Genomic DNA, 16,203 nt, shown 5'->3' with positions numbered 1-16,203 from the left:
TTCTTTGGTTGTTCCAAAATAATTTATTAGCTGTAAGACATTTTGGTATATCATGAGAAGGTAAGACATTAAATACATAAACATCTTTCACACCCACAGTGCCCATTCGACTGTTTATCTAGAACTGAAACGGGTCAAGAACGATTAACCCCAAATCTCTCAATGCCAATTTCAGGGGGGCTAGTCTTATCGATAACAGAAGTTCGTACTGAATTTGTAAAACATTTACAGTGGACCTAAAACAAACAAATCATGTATTTGACTTGAATTAACAAATTAATAAATAATCAACTCTCTAAGATAGCAGCTTGTACGATTTTCCTCAAATAAGACCTCATGTTACATTCTTTCATTAGGAAATTGAGCTGAGCTGAGGCCTGAAGCAATATGGTCTATAAAAGCTGAAAATTGCGAGATTAGTGGAAACAGATTTAAAAATATTAATTTAAAAATAATAAATATAATGTTGGGTTTAAAAATCTTGAATAAAATTCTGATGTTCAAAACATCTGGACTACAATAAAATGATACGTTTAAGAACAGATGGTGCGAGGTCAGGCACATTTTAATGAATTCCCTATCTTACTTGTGTTGTGAGATACAGGGAACAAAGGTCAGAGGTCTCAAATGGCTGCTGGCTTACTTTCTAATAGCTGGGTTAGAATAGTTTTGTAATAAGGTTAGCTGAGAGTTTAAAAAATGTAATGTTGTGTCACAGGCTTTAAGGTAAGATGTCCGAATGCTTTAATTGCCTTCAAGCATTTATTTTTTCATATTACATTAGCTTGTACTCTTCATATCATACCTGTACATCACTTCCAAAACAGTAATATCACTATTGGGAGTAGGAGGCTGGGTTATTGCTTAATATAGCAAACTCATTTTTAGTGAAATCAGAAAGGCTTCTAACATTTAAAACTAAATGACTCATCTGAACCAAAGAAAAAATGCACACCTTTTAAGTAGTAAAACTTTTATTAAATATAACAGTGGATCAGAAAGTACAAAATATTTTGCCAGCTATGTGATTGATAAACTATTGGCACAAAGTATCAAAAGCATTCGCCAAGTACACTTTGAGAACATACAAAAACAAAATTTTTAGTGTTTACATTTGGCTCAGCAACATTAGATTTAAAGTTTGAACCTAATGTAAGGTTACTCAATAACCTTAAACTATCAGGACCCATCTTAATGTTACCAGTCTTCACTTTAACTATGTACAAATCACAATACATGAAAAATGTGCTATAGAACAAAACAAAAAAATGCAAAAAGAAAAATGTGTTCGTTATTTACAAAATACAAGTTTTATAATAAGAACATGTCAGTATAAACATCTTGCTGATAAGATACAGACTGAAAATATTTAAGCAATGTGTCTTGGTGAATAAAACGACCACTTGAGAACAACATTCTCTGTAACTAATATAGCCACAATCAGACAAACAATCTCGTAAGTGCCCATTATAATCATTATGAGCATGGAAACCAACAAAAATAATATATCCTGATTTCACAATACTTATGATCATAATGCTCTTTGCAAAGCTAGACCAGATGTGACCACTGTACACCATTGACAAACATGTGTGGTTAAGTACTGAAGTTTTAATGTGTTGTTGAAATGAAAAGGCACAGTTAGTTCTTGATGTTGCAGTGAAGTTGCCAGAAGGCCACATGCAATACTCAGGCATCAGTTAAACATGTTTAGCATGGAACTGAAAGGAAATTATTGTAACCAAATGTCAAGTTCTCTCGAAGCAAATGTTCTAATAAGTTTAAGAAAGACTTTCTTTGAAAGTATTTTGCCCATGTTTAACTTGCTTAGCATGACGGCACTTTTAAACGAAATGTGAAATTTTCCAAGCTCCAAAAGGCTGCTGCAGATTGAGCCAAGCACAGGGGTTGAACAAAGAGCCAGAACTCCATTTCAACACAAATCTTATTAAAGCTTCACCAACAGCTGCAGAGACAAGGGGAATAGACTGAAGGGGCTTTATTAGAAAACCAGCAGAATGCTCGCCAATGCCAAAGTGGAATCTCGTTTTTCTTCATTTTATTATTTAGCTTCACTTTTGCTTTTCAAAATCTGCCTTGTTTACATTAAAGAGACTAACGGTTCAAACGTTTGATTGACAAAACATTATGTGGAACCACAGAAAGAACCCTTGCAGCTATACTTTTGTGACCTTAAACGAAAGGCAGACAAGATCTAAATATAAAATTATCGCTTTTTTTGTTCCTGTAATGTGGCAACTGCAAACTACAGCTAGCATATCTTATATACAAATCTTTAGCTTGAGTTTAGTAGCGGTTTAACAGCAATAGGTTTGAAGCCAGGGATCGCAATCAAAGTATGAAAACTTGAATATTTACATTTATTTTGAAATATTAAAGCTTGGGAAGGGTTTTTCAAGCTACAGTTACTTTATTCTTTGTAAATGAGTCTGCTTTTAATTGATGTGAAAGTCTAGCTCCTAACAACTGCAGGAGCGGTAATTATGTCCAAAAAAAGTCAGAAAAAAAAAGCCCAGTGGTGCACTATTACATAGTACAGAAATTAACCACCACATACGCGTTCTACGGAAAGGATTCAAAAGAATCCAAACAGACATTTACAGCTGCAAAGAACTTCCTGTAGTTATTACTTCTATCCTGTTCTGGAACAAGAACACAATATTCATCACATCCATCAACTGAGACCGCGAGAAATGCACACCAAAACACCACAAGCTGGAAGTAAAACCTGACTACAGCTGCATAAATTAATTAAGATGTAAATGTTTGTAGTGAATATTTACAGCCTTTTAACGTGCTAATATTGCAAGTGATAGTGTTAGGCTGCAGCCAAAAAAATTTATGTACAAGAACAAATTACTTTGTATTCAACGTACTTAAAAAAAAATTACAAATCTGAATTTGTAGATGGAAAGGACATCTAAAAGTGAATGCAAGAAATACATAAACCAGTTGCTGGTAGCTTGCAATCACAAAGTCTTACGATGTAACATGAAACATCAGGCTGTTCCGCTACATCTCCACTTCATGAAATGTTCACAGAATTAAATGTTTATAGTTTTGTGCTGGGATGTAGAGAAGATATTGGTGATGTGGAATAGGCGACCTGTGGGTTCAGAGAAGCTAAAGGATAAAGGCTATGGTGCAAAAGATCCCCGTAAGAGGCTGCAACTGGGGCAGCAGCTGCAGACAGATGTCTATACAGTTGTGGGGAGGCACCAGTTGAAGCAAGAATCTGTCTCTGCATCGCTGGAATCATGAAGGAATGGATGGCCAATGGTTGCATAAGAGGCGACAGCACAGCCTGATTCTTCAAGTATTGTAAGGGATGAGCATAGTCAACTGGAAACGCCGAGCCCAGGCCATCGCACATATCTTGAACCTGAGATACGAAGGCTCCAGGATACACGCCTGGGAATATGGGGGTTGGCAACGGAAACTTGTGGCCCTCTAGGATAATCCCAGAACTCTGGTTTTTGCTGCTCTCTCCTTCCAAATCGGCTGACTTTTCCTTCAATGCCAACTCCTTTGCCAGCGGCATGGGAGACACTGCCCGGAGTTTTTTCTCTGGGGTCTGGTTGCTGCCATTGTCCGTGCCCTCTCGGTTCCGCTTGACGGGTTTAGAGCTCCCGATGATCTGTGAACCTCCTTTGGAGCTGATCGCGGGTCTGACGCCTTCCTCCAGCTTTGTCGAGGGGGGTAGGGCAGCTTCACCGCTCTTGGTGGTTGTTGGTACTGGCATTGGAGGGACACGGCAAGCTTTGGGGTTGCAGTCAGTATGTGCTGACTGTGTACTTGCTGTTGTGCTCTTGATGTCTAGTGGGGTTGGTAAATGAACGGCACTATTTGATGAGCTCTTGGATAGTGTTTTCTTTAACTTTGGAAGACTCAAGTCGGTGGGCTGCTCCTCTGTAGGATGTTTCACAGCACATTTCTTTTCTGACCGGTGCAATGTTGAAAGATGCCTTAAATAGACCGCATCCTGGTTTTTACTCTGCATAAGCGAAGAACTTTTATCTTTTATGATTGTGCTCAGATACTTGGACGTGTGCTCATTAATAAGATGATGCTCTGTGTGTCTGTAAAGATTGTGTAGGTGGGGGGAGGAGTAGAAGTCTGCTAGAAAACTTGACACTTGTGATGGTTGGCAACCTTTCTTCTCAGAACCTTTATTTTCATTTTCTACAGGGTCAGAGGTGAAAGGGTAAGAAGCACGGCCTTTGAATGATTCTGAGCAATTGAGGTGATGCTTAGAAAGATTGGCTGCCTCAGAATCAGACAATTTATTCAAACCATCATGTTTCAATGCCTCCCCTCGCTCATCAATGTTTCTCCTCTGAAAACTATGTGCGTGTTGAATCACAGAAGGTCGACTGATGGCCAGCTGTTCCGGCGTGGAGCCTTGTAAAAAATTACTCTCTGCCGTAACCATTTCTTCACCATCCTCACCACATTTTTTGCTACTAAGCAGTGGAGGTGGGGCTCCAATTGGATAGTTGTTGGGCAAAGACCCACTGACCTGAGACAAAAACTTCTTCTTGGCAAGTGGTGACATGATGCCAGGGTGACCCCTGGAGTAGACCAGGGGCAAGTAGCTGGGGCAAGCCTCAGTTTTTGTCGTAACAAGCAGCTCCTCCTTTTCTTTGAGGGGTCCAGGTGAGAGATTCGGGTTACCCTTCCCTACCTGTCCTTGTGGCAGTCTCTGGCCACTTTCGGGCCGCAGGCCTCCTGGCCAATTCTCAACCTCATCCTTTGGCGAATGATCGGAATGAACAGAGCTGTTGGCAGCTCCTGGTGACACTGCATTCGAGCCCTGATCAGACAAGTATCCTTTCTCCGCTTCCTTCTCCGTCACGGCTACGGTACCGGCAACTTTCTCCTGAAGATCATTTGCCAGCCTGTCCACGGGCTGTTGTGGTGATTCGTGATCCAGACAGGATGCCGAGGTGGCCCTGCATTCTGCCTGGCTCTGTACCATTATGTCTGTCGAATGGGCCGTGAGGCCCTGGTGCAAAGATAGCAGTTCAGCCTCCTTTCCATTCGACTGCTCATTGTTCGTCTTACTGACTTTGTCCTTGGCTTGCGTCCCTTTGCCAACTGAACCTTCTGAGATATCACACCTGTCCTGCTCCTTCTCTCCAGTCTCAGTCTGTGTCACCACCCCATCCCTTGACAGGGCCACGTCTGCTCTCCATTTGTCCATTTCTCGGCTTCCCTCTGTGGCTGCAATTGCCTAAGCAACAAAAAGAAATACAATTACTGATACAAAAAAGAGCAGACCTAGTCCCTAGGCCTAGCGGTACTCTGTATTCATAGCTTGCAACAACTACATCTCTGTAGTGGTTCTGCTGTGTTATAACATGCTCAAGCACTCCACAAGAGTTGACCCAGAGACATTAGAACGGGTTACCTAAACCTTGGTCAAAGAAATAGGTTTAATGATGTGTCTTAAAGGAGAAAGGGGCTGCTGTGGGGGGGAAGGGAAGAGATTGCAGGGCCCTGAAATTAATTTTCAAATCCACTCTGGTCACAGGAGGGGTAGGCAGCTGACACTGGTACCATTATTCCAGGGGGTGGTAGGGATCAAAAGGAAACTACGAGCCAGTGAGTCTATTATCCATGGTACAAAAAATTCTGAGGGACAGAACTAATTTTCACTTGGAGGCGCAAGGATTAATCTAAGATAGTGGACATGGCTTTGTCAAAGAGATACCACATTGAACAAATCTGAGTGAATTTCTCTAGAAGGTGTGTAGATAAGGGTAGTGCATGATGTAAGCTACAATAACTTCATTAAGGGTTTTGATAAGTTCTGCATGGTAGACCGGTTACAGACCTAGGAGTCCATGGGATCCAAGGCAATTTAGCAAATCAGACCCAAAGGTGGCCTAGTGGCAGAGGTTAGAGTGATGGTTATCCTTGAGACTGGAAGTTCACATCCAGTGGCATACCACAGGGTTCAGAGTTAGTTCTTTTGCTGTTTGTTGTGTACACTAGTGATCCAGACATGAATGTCAGATGTACGATCAAGAGATTCACAGATAACTTGAAAGCTGATGGTGTGGTAAATAGACAGAAAGAAAGCCTTACAGTACAGGATGATATAGATGGGCTGATTAGATGGGCACAGCAGTGGCAAATAGAGGTAAGATAATAAAGTGTGAAGCTGGATGAACACAGCAGGCCCAGCAGCATCTCAGGAGCACAAAAGCTGACGTTTCGGGCCCAGACCCTTCATCAGAGAGGGAGATGGGGTGAGCGTTCTGGAATAAATAGGGAGAGGCGGACCGAAGATGGAGAGAAAAGAAGATGGGTGGAGAGGAGAGTATAGGTGGGGAGGTAGGGAGGGGATAGGTCAGTCCAGGGAAGACGGACAGGTCAAGGAGGTGGGATGAGGTTAGTAGGTAGGAGATGGAGGTGCGGCTTGGGGTGGGAGGAAGGGATGGGTGAGAGGAAGAACAGGTTAGGGAGGCAGAGACAGGCTGGACTGGTTTTGGGATGAAGTGGGGGGAGGGGAGATTTTGAAGCTGGTGAAGTCCACATTGATACCATTGGGCTGCAGGGTTCCCAAGCGGAATATGAGTTGCTGTTCCTGCAACCTTCGGGTGGCATCATTGTGGCACTGCAGGAGGCCCATGATGGACATGTCATCTAAAGAATGGGAGGGGGAGTTGAAATGGTTCGTGACTGGGAGGTGCAGTTGTTTATTGCGAACCGAATGGAGGTGTTCTGCAAAGCGGTCCCCAAGCCTCCGCTTGGTTTCCCCAATGTAGAGGTAGCCACGCCGGGTACAGTGGATACAGTATACTACATTGGCAGATGTGCAGGTGAACCTCTGCTTAATATGGAAAGTCATCTTGGGGCCTGGGATAGGGGTGAGGAAGGAGGTGTGGGGGCAAGTGTAACATTTCCTGCGGTTGCAGGGGAAGGTGCCGGGTGTGGTGGGGTTGGAAGAACCCTCACCCCAGCCCCCTCTCTGATGAAGGGTCTAGGCCTGAAACGTCAGCTTTTGTGTTCCTGAGATGCTGCTTGGCCTGCTGTGTTCATCCAGCTTCACACTTTATTATCTTGGATTCTCCAGCATCTGCAGTTCCCATTATCTCAGTGGCAAATAGAGTTTACTTTTGCTAAGTGTGAGGTGATGGTTTTGTGAGGACAAATCTATGGAGTACATAATGAATGGTAGGACTTAAGGAATTGCAGAGGTTAATATGCATGTCCACAGATTCCTGAAGGCAACAGGGCAGGTGGATAAAATGGTTAAGGAGGCATATGGGATACTTGACTTAAATAGTGAAAGCTTTGAATACAAGAGCAGCGAGGTTATGATAGAGATGTATACAGTATTATTTGGGCCACACCCAGACTGCTGAGAGGTGTTCTGGTTGCCACACTTTAGGTAGAATGTGACTGCACTAGAGAGGCATCAGAGGAGATCCAGAAAGATGTTGCCTGGGCTGGAGTGATTTTGCTGTGAAGGGAGACTAGAGACGATGGGGTTGTTTTCCTTAAAGCAGGGAAGGCTGAGGGGATAAACTGATTAGGGTATACAAAATTATGATGGGCAAAGGCAGGGTATATAATGTGAAACACTTCCCCTTAGTAGAGGGTCAATAACTAAATACCAGAGATTTCAATGAAGGTCATGAGTATTACAGGGGATTTAAGGAAAATCTTTTCACCCTGAGGGTGGAGAGTATCTGGAATTTACTGCCTAATGAGATTGTAGAGGTGAGAGCCATCAGCAGTCGTGTAGTATGTAGACGATCACGTGAAACATCACGGCATACAAAGCTATGGGTCAGATGCTGGATGTTTGATGACCAGCATGGATACAATAGGCCAAATGGCTTCTTCGTGTCTTGTAATGCATTACAGTCTCGATGGAAGGGTTTAGGGAGGGAATTCCAGAGCTTTGGGCCTTGGCAGCTAAAAACATGATGACCAGTTATATAGCGGGCGACAGGGGTCGGGAAGATATGGTGAAACAGACAGATTTCAGATTTTTGTACAGCTCAAACCATCAACCCCAACCCACTCATTACCATCCTCACCCCAATAACCATGCAATTTCTTTAGAAACAACAATAATAACCTTCGTGAATACTGAAGGGGGGAAACCTGAAAGAATAAAGGTTTCTAGTTCAAGTTGCATTTATCTATCTATTTAATTTTTAATGATGACTGCATCTGTTCTTCGTATCTGACAGAAGTTGTCTCCGCTTCAATAGCTCTGCTGCAGTCACATAAAAAGTGGAAATAGGATTTTTAAAAAAAATACATAAAATCAAGTGTTTTTATAACTCAGTGCCATTTCTAAAATAAGATTAAAAAGTCCAGTTTGAGTATAGGGGGTGCAATGACAGACATGTTTCAATGAGCTCTCTATCTCAGTCATGCTGCTGTAGAAATATTGCAAGCAGAGTCAAATGGGTGGGAGGGAGTGACAGACAGACAGAGTGCACGAGGGCAAGACCGAGAGGGCAAAAGCAAGGATCTACATGTCCACATTGCCATCAATGCTCTCTAGTAGCCAGTTCTGAATGTCACCAGCACAAGCCAATATATTGTGCGTGGTCTGGAGAAACCAGGGTACAAGACAAAAAAAACCACAGCGAGAGAAAAAAAAAAGATATTTCTGAACAATAATGCCCATCACTTTAAATGTTTAAACTTTACTAATGTGTTTTATTTTTCTAGTCATCCATATGCTCCTTGATCAATTATCACCAGTTCCATTTTTAACACAATGGAGCATCGCATTATAAATAATTGCTGAATTTATCACAGAAAAGGTTACCATGACAACAATAACCTACTTTCTTTGGCATTGTGAGAGATTATTTTATAACAAAGCCGTTGCTGGAACGTGATATTCACTGGCTATATTGCTTCCTGGTAAACAACTGTGAATTTGGTTTTGCTAAAATTATCAGCCAAAAACTGCCCCCACAGAGCGACTGCCTGCCTTCGGCCGCGCAGAGTGAGCGTAAGTGCTGGGGTTACTGGGTAACACTGGAACAGGAGGCGGCCATTCAGCCCCTCAAGTCAATTTTGTCATCTGACTTGTGGCGAAGCCACACTTCAAAAGTTTTCCAAAGTTGCAACAGCTGAGCAAAAACAAAGCCACTGCCTCCCCCTTCCCCACTCCTTATTAACTCCCAATGTGTTGTTATGAACAGTGACAAGGCTTAAGAGGCAATTGCACAGCCAGAAAACCAAACCCTTCCATCACTTCCCCAGCACCACACCTCACTCCAAGCCATAAATACTCATTTTTGAAGACTGACAGGACAGACTGTTCATAGAACCCTGTTCCTCTTTAAAAAGAAAGCATCTGGATTCCTGAAGTCTCATTCATGAACTCAGGATGTGACATTTAGAGTCAATGAACCACTCAGTGACTTACTTATGGTGTACCAATATGTACGACAGGGTGGCACAGACCCTTGGGTTTTCGGCGAGGTGCTGACTTAGGATTTCCCCTGCTTATGTTCTCTCTCTGACTCTGATGCATGCTTGTTTTTGAAGGATGCCACACAGTTTTAAATTTTGTTTTACCAGCTATAGTGATGCAGGATGAGCTTCTCCCAGAACAGGGAGTCAATATCAAAACCCCTAAGTGAAGCCTTCAGTGTGTCCTTGTAGCGATTGCTCTGACTTTCTTAATGTTTCTGAGGGAGGGATAAATGCTGGCCAGGACGAGGGAGAATCCTGCTGGTTTCCTTCAACTAATGCTACGGGCTCTTCCTTGTCAATTGAGGTGTCAGACCAGGACTCAGTTTAACATCTCATACAAAAGACAGTTCAAAGCTACTTGAACATGGTTTATGACCTCTTCCAACTCAATTAGGCTGCTACCTTACCAGATCAGACCCACTGTCCTCAATAATTGCATCAGCCAATAATATGGGCCAACTTTCCAAATACATGTTCCTGTTGCCAAGCCAGACTTGTGAACTAAAAGGTTGTGAGGGGATTCATGGGGTTCAGGATTTACTGTAAAAGGACAGATACACAGATGGGCTCATCTCCCTGACGCTAAAATCTCAATAACCAGAAGATATTCAAACAGGAAGTATTAAGCCAGCTTCATAGAGAGCATTAAGGACTTCCTAATTTCACTCTCCACAATAGCAGGAGATTTGATTTTTGTGCCACTTAGTTTATGCTGGTGCCTAAACTCCACATGAACCTCCTGTCACCTTTCCCACCTGCCCTTATCAGCATATTTTTCCTCCTCTTCTCTGCCTCATGTGTTTATCTAGATTCCTCCTAAATGCTTCTTTGCTATGCCCTTTCATGATTCCTCAGGGTAGCAGTTTCACACTCTAAGAATTCTGACTACTGGATTTATTAAGATGCTGCATGTATTAAGGCCTCTGGTTGGATCCCCTCAAGTGCAAACATTTTCTCTATGTCTAACCTATGAGACCTATTTTTATAATGTGAAAGGCCTTCAATAAGTCACCTCTCAGGCATCTCTTTGAGGGAGAAAGCCCTAGCCTGTCCAGTCTTTGCAAACAGTTCTGAGCTCTCAGTTCTGGCATCATGTCAGAGGTACAGATGCAGAAGAATTGTTGCTGATCCAAAGAGTAAAACCACACAAAGATGTAAGGAATCCTGGCCCAATTCCCAGCTCTTCAGTTAACAATGCTTTTGATCTGTTCAAACTTACTGTAATCTTCACCACAGGAAAGAGTTGCAATGTAGACATATATTTTTAAAAACTATCAATGCCTAATTGCTTTAAGTATGGTTACAGAAAAACAGAAAGGATATGATTCAGGCTGTATTTTAAAACAGGAAAAGAACAGTTAGAGTAAAATTAGACAGTTACCACTAATTCAAAATAAATTTCAAGGTTGGTATATTGCAAACTAGATCCATGAATGTAATTAATATATTTGTAAGTTGAAACCCTTCCACAGTTCTGAGACCACTTGGCATCCTGTTATAGTATCTGTCAAAGTAATAAGGATCCCAATTAAAAAAAAAACTATTGTTTGGTGAATGAAGCTGTTTCTTACAGTCAAGTGAGCAAACCACGCAGTTTCCTTTCTTGTAAAATCCTTTTCCTCTTATCATCACACGACAGAAACCACCAAGGCAGTTGGTGGTGGTAACAGCAGATGCAAACACACAAGCAGAGAAGCTCAGCAATGGGCAACCTAGTGAGTGGACAAATGTACTTTCCTGAAGCGGATGCCCTGGGCAAGCTTCCTGATTGAAACACTACCTGCAGCTTCTGCTGAGAGGACCTGGCAGGTCATTAGTGTCCCTCCTTTGGCCCTTCATCTACCTGGGGAGAGGGAATAGCAGCATCCCAGTGCCAAGTGGGAGGGTGCAAGATTCCAAACCCTCCCTCCGACCCACCTCCACAGCCTTCAGGATGCTGAGTGAATAGAAGTGGCCCCCGATGCCCTCAGTATATGGACTGAGAGCCCAGTAAACTAAACCACAATGTCAACTGACATAAAGATGGCTACAGCACGGCAAGGAGGGTTCATTTTGGGGCTTGTCAGCCCATGAATCAGCTGCTAAGCTGTTAGCCTCCCAATATTTCTCACTATTCCATAAAGCAGCATAGAAAAACAAACAAGCCAAACATTCTCATTGTGTCACAAGCCTGGACCTGAACACAAAACCCGATTTTGCACTACGAAAAACAACATGTGGGCAAAACTAACAGAACTGGGCGAGGGACAGGGCAAGTGGATCAGGCTATTGTGTTACACAAAAGCTTCAAATTTAAAAGAAATATTGTGAATGGTTTAACATCTCCCAATTTGTGGACTTGTAATTAAAGTTGCATCACTGCATATGCATATGGCACTGCTCACAATACCATCACTGTGGAGATTGTGATTCAAATTTGGCTGCAATGTGACTTGTGAGCATAATTTTCCCTTTTTAATAGCATTATACAGGATAATGAACTCTGACTCATAGGGCCTTCTCAAGGTGCTACCTGTGTGAGTGCTGACTGACAGGCCTTTTTGAGCTTTTTGTCATTCTGTTGCAATGTGCTTTTGTGTACTCTAAATGGCAGCATTGTCCGCGAGTTTCATGTTCTGTCGAGTAAACTGTTGAGATAAGCAGCACATTAAGACAGTCCTTTTAGCTATAAATCTGCTCAGCCAGAAGTGCATTTAATAGTTTCACTGACACACATTTGAACTTCATTTCACCCTTCTGAGTATTTATTTTAAACTTTAATTTGTGTACTGCTTTGTTTTTTAACCTCCCTTAGATCAGTTCATCATCCAGAGATCAAGTAGTGAACTTGAGAAGGCAGCACTTTCCTCGTTAACTCCGAACCACCACTCGCTGTCTGTCCAAGGCAGGCTTGGCTTGATTGTCCAAAGTTGGAGGTGGACAAAGATTTACAACAACTTATAAAATCACAAGGGCCATGGATAGGGTGAGTAGCCAAGGTCTTTTCCCTGGAGTCGGGGAGACCAAAATTTGAGAGCATAGGTTTAAGGTGAGAGGGGAAAGATTTAAAAGGGACCTGAGGGGCAACATTTTCACAGAGGGTGCTGTATGTATGGAATGAGCTGCCAGAGGTGATGGTGGAGGTTGGTACAATTACAACATTTAACAGGCACCGAGATGGGTATATGAATAGGAAGGGTTTAGAGGGTACAAGCTAAACATTGGCAAATGGGACTAGGTCAGTTTAGGACAACTGGTCAGCATGGACACATTGGACCGAAGGTTCTGTTTCCGTGCTGTATAACTCTGATTCTATAAAGTGTGCATTTGTGTAACATATGCATCAATGAAACAGCTCATGACAATTCCCAGAGTGGTAAACGGGTCAAATCTGACACAGATTCAGAAAAGGCAATTTCACAACACGACTCAGTCATAGAGACTATTGCTAATAAATGTCTTAAGGGAAGAGAGCAAGGGGGAGTAAGTTTAAGGAGTCCATTCCAGAGTCAGGTCCTAAATGACCCGAGGCACAGCTAGGTATGGAGGGGTTAATCAGGAGAGCTCAAGAGACCAACATGGAAGGAAGCAGGCTTTACTGTTCATGGAGGGGATTACAGAAATACGGGAGGGAACCATGGAGGAATCTGGACTCAGTTCTATCCCATCTGCCTGAGGAGCTATGCGCTTGAAGCTTAGCTCATTGATAAGCAGACTCAGTGTGTCAAATTTGGCCCAATGATTTTTCTGAGAAGTGCCTTGGAAAGTTGCACTGCTTACAGAGCTACACAAACGCACGCTCTGCGTCCGGCTTTCAGTTTCCACAGAACTGTACGAGGCTGAAAATGCCACACAGTCTTGTTAACAGTAGCTTAATTCCCACAAAAAAGTTCCTTGTTGGGTAATATTACAACAGAAGGGGTCAGAGCATTGCCATCTTCGGTTTAATCGGTAAGTCAATATTGGGAGTGTTGGGGAGCAAGAGCTAGGATTTGGACAAAATTTCATTTTTAATGTAGCATAACCCCTGATGGAATTAAATATTTATACCTTGTTTTCCCCAAAGGAAACCTGTTATTAAAACAGAATTGTTAATAAAAATAAGCAAAATACTGTAGATGCTACAAATCTGGAAACACTCAGCATCTGTGGACAGAGAAACAGAGCTAAAGTCTTGGGTCAATGACTCAATGTTCTGACGACAGATCATCGACCTGCGACATTAACTTGGATTCTCTCTCTGCTTGTGCTGCTAGACTTGCTGAGAATTTCGTGTATGTTCTGTTTCTTATTTGTTGAATAAAGCTCTGCCGCAGAGATACACGTGTCAACTGCAAGAAATGAGAATTTCTCAAGAGAGCAGGAGACCCCCATAAAATTTAAAACATCACCTTCCTTCTTAAGCTCCGAAGAAGTATTCAGGAAAACATAAAGTGGTGGTAATGTTACAAATATTATTACAGTTTTTGACTTTGCACAGGTTTCAGGTCTCGTTTTTTGCTGCCAAGTTAAAATGGCAAGGGTGGGGGATCAGGTTGTGATCCCACTTCAATCAAATATTATTGTCTCTCAGGGGCCTATGGAATTGCATGAAAAATACCAGACAGATGAGCAAACTACAGAATGCTGAGGAATATTCCACAATGTTAAACAGTCACCTCTGTTTCTGCCTGGAAAACAACTCTCTCTAGATCTGATATGAATTAACTGAAAGTGATACAACATTCAACTATGTTTAAACAGGAGCTAATGTTTAATGTGAGGAAGTCCAGACGTGTCAGTAATATATGTGTGCATTGCACAAATCTGGGCATGTTTAATATTTGTAGTGTACATTCTTGGTACCGCTCTGTGTTGTATTTTGTTTGGGTTGCTGCGGTATGCAATTATTTCCAGCAATGAATTTCTGTCCATTCCTTAAGTATAGGAGCAAACACCTAACTCTATACAGTGAGAAGTGATCTCACAAACTGTGCGTTGCCACTCTCAAACAGTGCCCACTGGTAGCCAGTCCACACTGAGAACGATGCCTTCAGATGCACATGAATGCACATGTCACAGAATCTTCATACAATCCTCACAGCGTGGAAACAGGCCCTTCGGCCCAACAAGTCTACACTGACCCTCAGAGCATCCGACCCAGCCCCATCCCCCTATAACTCACCTAATCTACAACTCCCAGAACACTACGGGCAATTTAGCATGGCCAATCCACCTAACCTGCACACCTTTGGACTGTGGGAGGAAACCAGAGCACCCAGAGGGAACCCACGCTGACACGGGGAGAATGTGCAAACTGCACACAGACAGTCGCCCGAGGGTGGGATCGAACCCAGGTCCCCGGTGCAGTGAAGTAGCAGTGCTAACCACTGAGCCACCAAGTCTCAGACAACCTGACCGTCACCATTCCACTTTAGTCATGTGAGCAGTAAGTGAAAAAATTGTTTTAAGATGTTTTCACTTTTCCAAATGTGGAGGAGGAAGGTGAAAACTTTGCAATCTAATTCTTAGCCATTCGTGAACAGAAGCAGGAGCTTGCTGACAAGGCTCCTGGCATCAGTGGTATTATACTAGAACTGGGCAGGGTGGATCATCTGCAAGTTGGCATGAGGACAATAACAAATGCAGAAATTCAACACACAGCCACCACTGGTGGGGTTGGAGAAGACCTCAACTGAAAGACTCCAATGCAGATTGCCAGGGCTTGCCCTGGTCATGCCAGGGGTCAAGCAGCCTGATCAGAGGTCCTTAAAAGTGACCATGCAAACCTATTCCCCAAAAAATAAACTCAAGTCACCGCCAGCCCTCCCGGTCATCTTCCACCCTGGGATGGTCTGGAAGCCAACAGCACAGCCCTCTCCAGCCAGGCCGGTGTCAGCAATAGCAAAATCTAGCACTGGCAATGTTTAATCACAAACCTAACTCCAATTAGGTATCATCTTCAGCGGAAGGCTACTTTTCCCAAATGATGCTCAAACATTCCCTTTGTATTCAGCCACTGTACGGTGGTGGATTCCATTTTAACTCTTCCCAGACTCACCAGGCCTCAATTCCTCAAATTCAGAAATACTGAATTCTTTGTGTTACCTAGTAGCGGTGGAGGGACTATAATTGCACTCAGAGCAATTATTTCTGAGGATGCTTCCCAAATTTCTCACCAGGAGAGGAAAGCGGGTTTATTGCTGAAGCCAATGATGGAAGTGACCTCTGCCAGGATGATGTAGGAGACTGGGAGGGGGAAGAGGGACACATTTTTGAATGTTGCTTCTTGTGAACGCCAATAGGGATGAGCTCTGACAAGGCTCTCAATTGAAAAGGACTCTAAACATCTAAATCAAGAGCTGAACATGCAACACCAGCAGTTGTTTTATTTATCGGCTCTCAAGCAAACCACAAAGTAGGAACATCTCACTACTCAGACGGAAACATAAGGGCATTTGCAGATTCAGAGTCATACAACATAGAAATGACCCTTTGGCCCACTGAGTCTGAACCAACAGAACTAACGCTAAAGGCGCGCTAATCCTAATTTCCTGCACTTGCCCCATATTCTTGAATATTCCTTTTGCCCTTTATCCTCAAGTCTTCTGGAGCAGAAACTCCACCTTCCCAAATGTGCCTTCACAATTAGAGAAGGTTCTCTGTCTGGTCATCCATTACAGGAAAATCCAAATGATTTCACCGAGACACCTCCAGCACAGTGTAAATTCAGAACAATGCTAGCATGAGGAAAGCTAATTGCAC

The 16,203-nt window shown here is 42.8% G+C and overlaps 1 protein-coding gene across 5 annotated transcripts in view; it reads right to left on the bottom strand.

Moving 5' to 3' along the window:
- Nucleotides 1-995: 995 nt before the first annotated feature.
- Nucleotides 996-16,203, bottom strand: part of arid5b (AT-rich interaction domain 5B) — a 143,357-nt gene continuing 128,149 nt past the window's right edge. For all 5 annotated transcript variants that reach the window (XM_048550953.2, XM_048550954.2, XM_048550955.2 and 2 more), the window contains one exon: nucleotides 996-5,254. In XM_048550953.2, coding sequence (XP_048406910.1) covers nucleotides 3,074-5,254 — 2,181 coding nt within the window. In that variant the 3' untranslated portion in view covers nucleotides 996-3,073. The remainder of the gene's footprint in view (nucleotides 5,255-16,203) is intronic.

Source organism: Stegostoma tigrinum, chromosome 20 (assembly GCF_030684315.1).
Source record: "Stegostoma tigrinum isolate sSteTig4 chromosome 20, sSteTig4.hap1, whole genome shotgun sequence".
Lineage (NCBI taxonomy): Eukaryota > Metazoa > Chordata > Chondrichthyes > Orectolobiformes > Stegostomatidae > Stegostoma > Stegostoma tigrinum.
The sequence above is the reverse complement of the archived record's forward strand: the minus strand, read 5'-3'. Positions and strand labels throughout refer to the sequence as shown.